The following is a 6,000-nucleotide window of genomic DNA, read 5'->3' on the forward strand; positions in this document are numbered from 1 at the left end:
TAATAGCACTGCATGTTCTCAGTGAGGGTAAACTTTGGTTAGGTTGTCATAAGTGCTATAAGTGTGCAGAGATAATTAAACCGCTATAGATTATTTGCACTGTGTGACCTTATAATGTATCTGTGTGTGTGCAGGTGTTTCTGAAGGAGGGCACGCTGATGAAGCTGTCCAGGAAAGTCATGCAGCCACGGATGTTCTTCCTGGTGAGCAGCCGGTGAATTCAACACAATCTTCACCATTATATTCACACTGCCTGCCTCATTTTATTGTTTCTGATTGTTTTTTCAGTTTAATGATGCGCTCATGTACACCACTCCAGTCCAGTCTGCGCAGTATAAACTCAACAGTGTCCTTTCTCTGGCTGGGATGAAGGTTAGAGACTGTGGTGGCTGCGTCTTTACTGTTTCTTGTCTTTCTTAACATTCTTATTGCTCACTTTATTACTTAGAGATCCACCAGCAGATCCAAGACCAGCTGAAAACCCTGTTTACACCTAGGCCAATCAAACGTTATTGTGAACTGGAAGTGATGTGCGGGCCAGTTGAGCATAAGAGGTGTGATGGGACTTGCAGGTTTTGAATTTGACACAACTGAAATATAAGGTCTTTGATTTTATTCAAGGCACTTGCACTAGGATGTAATATGATGCGTCTATAACAGCTTCAACTCTTCTGGGAAGGTTTTTCAGAAGTTTTAGGAGTGTTTATGGGAATTTGTGAGTTCTGAGGTCAGACGGTGATGTTGGATGAGAAAGTGTGGCTCGCATTCTCTGTTCTGTTTCATCCCAAAGGTGTTCTGTTGGGTTTAGGAACGGTCTCTGTGCAAGCCAGTCAACTACTTCTACACCAAACTCACTCATCCATGTCTTTATGAACCTGCTTTGTACAAGGGTGCGCAGTCATGTTGGAGCAGGAAGGGGCCATTCCCGAGCAGGAAATGTCTTGGTCTCTATTGTTCTTAACTTATTTACTGTAAGCACTTTGGTCCTGTGTTGGCTTTAAAGTGCTTTATAAATAAAGTTGCATGCTGATGCATTAGGGGTTCCTTTCACTGGAACTAAGCGGACGAGCCAAACTCCTAAAAAACAACCCCACATCATAATCCCCCATCCACCAAACTTTACACTTGACAACATGCAGTCAGACAAGTATCGTTCTCCTGGCAACTGCCAAGACTTATTCATCAGATCATTTATCACTCCAGAGAGCACGTCTCCGCTGCTCTAGAATCCAGTGGCGCTGTGCTTTACACCACTGCATCTGATTCTTTGCATTATTCTTGGTGATGTATGGCTTGATTCAGGCCGCTCGGCCATTGAAACCCATTCCATGGAGCTCTTCCTTCAGTGTTCATGAGCTAACAACAGCCTGAGCAAAATCTGAGTCTGATTTTTTTAAAAAGTTAACGATTATATAAAGTTTATGAAACTGTCATTTGTAGTTTTCAGCAACAAAACTGAAAGCAAATAAAATTGTAGTCCTAAAAGCTGCTGGGATCTGCTGGGGGTTTTCTTTTTAAACCCTCTACTACACATTTACTCGTGTTTCATCTACACTGAAGTACTACCTGTTGTGTGTGCAGCAGCAGCTTCAGTTAACTTGCTTTTGAACTTTTGCAGGTGAGTAAGCCCAGCCAGGAGGCCTATCAGAACGAGCTGAACATCGAGAGCGTTGAACGCTCTTTCATCCTGTCAGCGAGGTAAGCGCTCGGGCGAGTACTGCATCAGATTTTGTGCACCCATCGTGAGCTGTAAACTCACGAGTGCTGATTGTGTTCACAGCTCAGCTACCGAGAGAGACGAGTGGCTGGAGGCCATCGCCAAGGCCATAGATGACTACACGAAGAAGAAAATTTCCTTCATATCGAGTCGAAGTCAGGAGGAGGTAAGAACGTGACGTCTGTGTGGGTTGTGATCATTTGACCTGGTGTGCATCCATATTAACCCGAAGCTTCTCTCGCCGCAGGCGGAGGGGGTCGTCGACAGCGGTGCCCCGTTAGGCTCAAAGGCTCCCATCTGGATCCCAGACCTGAGGGCTACCATGTGTATGATCTGCACCTGCGAGTTCACCCTCACTTGGAGGAGGCACCATTGTCGCGCCTGTGGAAAGGTCTGTATCGCCATAACAACGGCCACTCCTTCACATTTTCCATTGCATGACCCTCTTCTCATGGCGGATCTGTGTGCGTCCAACAGGTGGTGTGTCAGGCGTGCTCTGCCAACAAATACTACCTGGAGTACTTAAAGAACCAACCAGCTCGTGTGTGTGATCACTGCTTTTCAAAGCTACAGGAGAACAGTGAGTACAAAGAAAAGTTGCTCTGGATAATCAGCAGCAGGATGTCTCAGTTTAAGTGTTTGTTGTTGTGGAAGAAGGATGTGAAAAGGCAAAAAGCGCCAAAGAACTGAAATCTGATGGTTTTATAATTTGATACATACACTTATGGACAATTTCACTCCCTAAAGTCTTAATCAATTAAGGATAAAACTAAATTTTCTACACTGTAGGTTATTTACTTTTTGGTATAACTCCTGTCTTCTGCCCTATTTAGTAACATGTTGCCATATTTTAGGTGACCGCTGTGCTTCAACATCAATTTCTCCCATCAAATCTGGAGCTTTCTCCTTCACCAGGAAACAGAAGAAGATTCCTGCTGCGCTTAAAGAGGTAAACGGGCTAAATTTATGTCAAATGTGTGATTTTATTTTGCATCTTTGGCATTACAAGGATTCATTTTTCACATATTTTTCCAGGTGTCTGCCAACACTGAGAATTCCTCCATGAGTGGCTACCTAAACAGGTCAAAAGGCAACAAGAAGCAGTGGAAGAGGCTGTGGTTTGTCATTAAGAATAAAGTCCTGTACACCTACGCTGCCAGCGAGGTACTGGCGCTAAGTGATCTCATGTTTTACTGTAAGCTGTGCATTTTTTTCAGACTTTAAACGCGTATTTTTTTCCGTGTAGGATGTGGCAGCGTTGGAGAGCCAACCTTTGCTGGGTTTCTTCCTGAGAGAGGAGAAGAACGGACCCGCTCAGAAGCTGCAGTTCAAGCTGTATCACAAAAACACACTGTTCTACATCTTCAAAGCTGACGACATCCCCACGGCACAGAGGTATCTGACAAACAGTCCAGTAATGTGGTAATATTAGAGATTTTTGTTTGCTCTCTAACATTTGTGGTAACTGCATGAAACAGGCGTTTGATTCCAGTGTGGTTGTTAATACTGTTAATATCCAGGCAGCAGGCCATGAGCTGATTTCATGTTGCATTTTCACAGCTAACAAACACATTTTAAAACACTCTGTTTGTCCTAATCTGAAGCTGAAATCTAGTCTCTGTTCAGTATAGCTTCAGTGTTATGGGATATATCACAATTTTAGTTTCACTGACAATCAGAAACAATCATTGATACTCGGGATGTTTGATCTGTTCTGATCTTCAAAAAGTGACACTTGGGTAAACGTTCAAGGGTCACATCACGATGTGGGTTAGGCGGTTTCTTTTCCTACATTTTGATGTCAGAAAATAACATAAATAATTATTGCTTAAACAGATCTTGCTGTGAATAAGATCAAAAAGTTGATCCGAGTGCATTAAACTCAATAGTAATTCAGCTTATTTTCTGTTTTTGGCATTCTTACTTTCAGATGGATCGAAGCCTTCCAGGAGGCAATGATTCTCGAGCAGTAATCCCCCTTTTTTTCAGTAGTGAAGTTGTGTGACAGCCCCGGAGCCAGTTGAAAGACAACTTACGACCCCTGATTGATCACAGGTCAGAGGTCACCAGCTCAGGAAGGACTCCAGGTGGACTGTCTACCTTAAACTGAAGCCTGCTGGAGAGCGTCACAAACTCTGCTTGGAAGCCAGATTCCTTTAGCTCTCCAAGAACTGTTTTTTCTGAACTTATTTTCAGCTTCTGATGCTCAGCGATGCAAAAAGCGAGTAGCAGCTGCGGGTCAAAGGTCAAGTCCAGAAGCACGTGTGTGGAAGTGAGACCAAACAGTTGACTGGGCTTTTTAAAGTCCCTCGGAAATCCTTGGAAGTCTGAAGTCTTGGGATGATTTTTCAAACGCTGTTGGGCAAAGGAATCCGTGTGAAACAAACTTCATACTGGCTGCACACAAATAACATAAAATACCAATCATGTGTGCAAAGTGTCACTAATGTCTGAGGAGAGTTCATATATGTAACAACATGGGCTTTTACTGTGAAAATCAGGCTTTAACAGAAACAGGAAGTGGACATTCTGCTCTTTAAATGCATCTCTCTGGTCAAGAGATTCTTTAATAACAAACATCCTGGAGACAACTGGAAGTGTCATGAAGATTATTGTATATAGTGTTTTTTTGCCTGTTGAGCCACATAGGAAGTGGTGAAAGGGTAAAACTGTGTACATTAAAGAGCAACGCTGACCTTGTTTTTTTTTTTGTTGTTGTTGTTGTTTTTTAAAGCCGAGAGCTAATATTTATAAAATAGGAAGATTTATTGTTTAAAAAGCGCAGGCTGCATTTAATTTTGGGAGTCAGGGTTTGTTATCAGAGACCTTCATACCCTTCAAAATAATTTTATTTTTAATACATGGGGCTTTTTTTAATGAGAAAACACTGTAGGCAATACACATGAACTATATATTTCTAAGGAAATATTCATTCTTGCATTTAGCAGACTTTGTGCCTTCTATATCCTCCTGTTTGAGATAGACTGCAGCAGCACAGATTGAAATTCCTTGCAGCGTAGGACATGCATGGCTCACTGTCCTGCTAGGTTTCTCAGCCTTTCAACATGTTTAAAAAAAACTGCATTTTGTTGCAGTCTGTTTGTTTGTTGCACACAGTCTTTGTGTGTTGATGTCACATTTGAACAAACCCAGAAACAGAAACTGTTTTTTTTTAGTAAAGTAATAAAAAGGGGGCGAGTATCATCAGAGCTTATACAATAACATTTGTAAACATCCACTCTATACGCGTTAGAGTCTCTTATAAACAGCATTTCTAAACTGTCAGGAAACAGTTTTTAATAAAATATATATGAATATAAAACGTATCCTCCTGTCTTCATTTCTGTGATTAAAAGCAGTTGGCTATTTGGTGCCACAGTCATTAGCACTGCCACCTCACAGCAAGAAGAGTCTGAATCCACCTACTGGCTAGGTTCTTTGGGTCGTCTGCCTTCCTTCCACAGTCCAAAGACATGCATATTAACTTAAATGGTGATTTCTAAATTGTGTGAATGTAAAGGTGAATGGCTGCCTGTCTCAGTTAGACCTGCAACAGACAGACAGACATGTACCTCTTTTAAGGCCCAAGATTTTTCTTAAATTACAAATCTTACATAGGTGCTTAAAAATCTGATGATTTTCCTCAATTTAATGAAAACTGATCTTCTCTGAAATGGCAGGTTTATTTGCAAAAAAGTGTTTCACAAAGCTCGAGGCAAAAGGTTTTCAGTTAGTGAATTTGTCTAGATTCACAATTCTCTGTCAGATTTCTTTTAGGCTTCTGCACAGAAGAGAACAGGGGTAAGTTAAACAGAGCAAACATACAAGCAAAGAGAGGCAGCTTCACAAATGCAGTTATTTCAATGATCCAGTGTCAGCTGAAGGTCTTCCTTAACCTCCAGTTCCGTGGAGTTGGAGGGTGAGGACCCAGGAGAAGAGCTAAGGAAAGAGCAGCAAGGAGGAGAGGGAAAGAAAATGGAAAAAAAAAAAAAGGAGTACTAGGAGACCATGATGAGAATGTCCATCTTACTCAGGCTTTTTGCTTTAGACTTTTCATTTTGGACCATTCTATGTGCAGAAATATGCTTAAATCCCTGAAAACTGTTAAACTCACCACAGATATTCATTTACTGCCTGTAATAACAACATTTAATGGTTTCATGAATTGTGTTCATCTTGCACCCAACCACTTTTATCCAATACTACTTTAAATTCTGCTCTAATACAAAAGCAGTACTGATGACCAGAGTGCAAAAATGTCATACTTTACAACACAATAAAAC

The 6,000-nt window shown here is 41.4% G+C and overlaps 1 protein-coding gene across 1 annotated transcript in view; it reads left to right on the forward strand.

Annotated features, from left to right (window-relative positions):
• The window catches only part of fgd6 (FYVE, RhoGEF and PH domain containing 6), a 29,895-nt gene extending 25,483 nt beyond the window's left edge, over positions 1-4,412 (forward strand). The window contains exons 12-21 of the mRNA XM_031746369.2: positions 135-203; positions 289-372; positions 1,619-1,698; positions 1,781-1,883; positions 1,965-2,108; positions 2,195-2,297; positions 2,572-2,666; positions 2,753-2,881; positions 2,964-3,112; positions 3,648-4,412. Of these exons, the coding sequence (XP_031602229.1) occupies positions 135-203; positions 289-372; positions 1,619-1,698; positions 1,781-1,883; positions 1,965-2,108; positions 2,195-2,297; positions 2,572-2,666; positions 2,753-2,881; positions 2,964-3,112; positions 3,648-3,690 (999 nt within the window). The 3' untranslated portion in view covers positions 3,691-4,412. The remainder of the gene's footprint in view (positions 1-134; positions 204-288; positions 373-1,618; positions 1,699-1,780; positions 1,884-1,964; positions 2,109-2,194; positions 2,298-2,571; positions 2,667-2,752; positions 2,882-2,963; positions 3,113-3,647) is intronic.
• The last annotated feature ends 1,588 nt before the right edge of the window (positions 4,413-6,000 follow it).

Source organism: Oreochromis aureus, linkage group 17 (assembly GCF_013358895.1).
Source record: "Oreochromis aureus strain Israel breed Guangdong linkage group 17, ZZ_aureus, whole genome shotgun sequence".
Classification (NCBI taxonomy): Eukaryota; Metazoa; Chordata; class Actinopteri; order Cichliformes; family Cichlidae; genus Oreochromis; species Oreochromis aureus.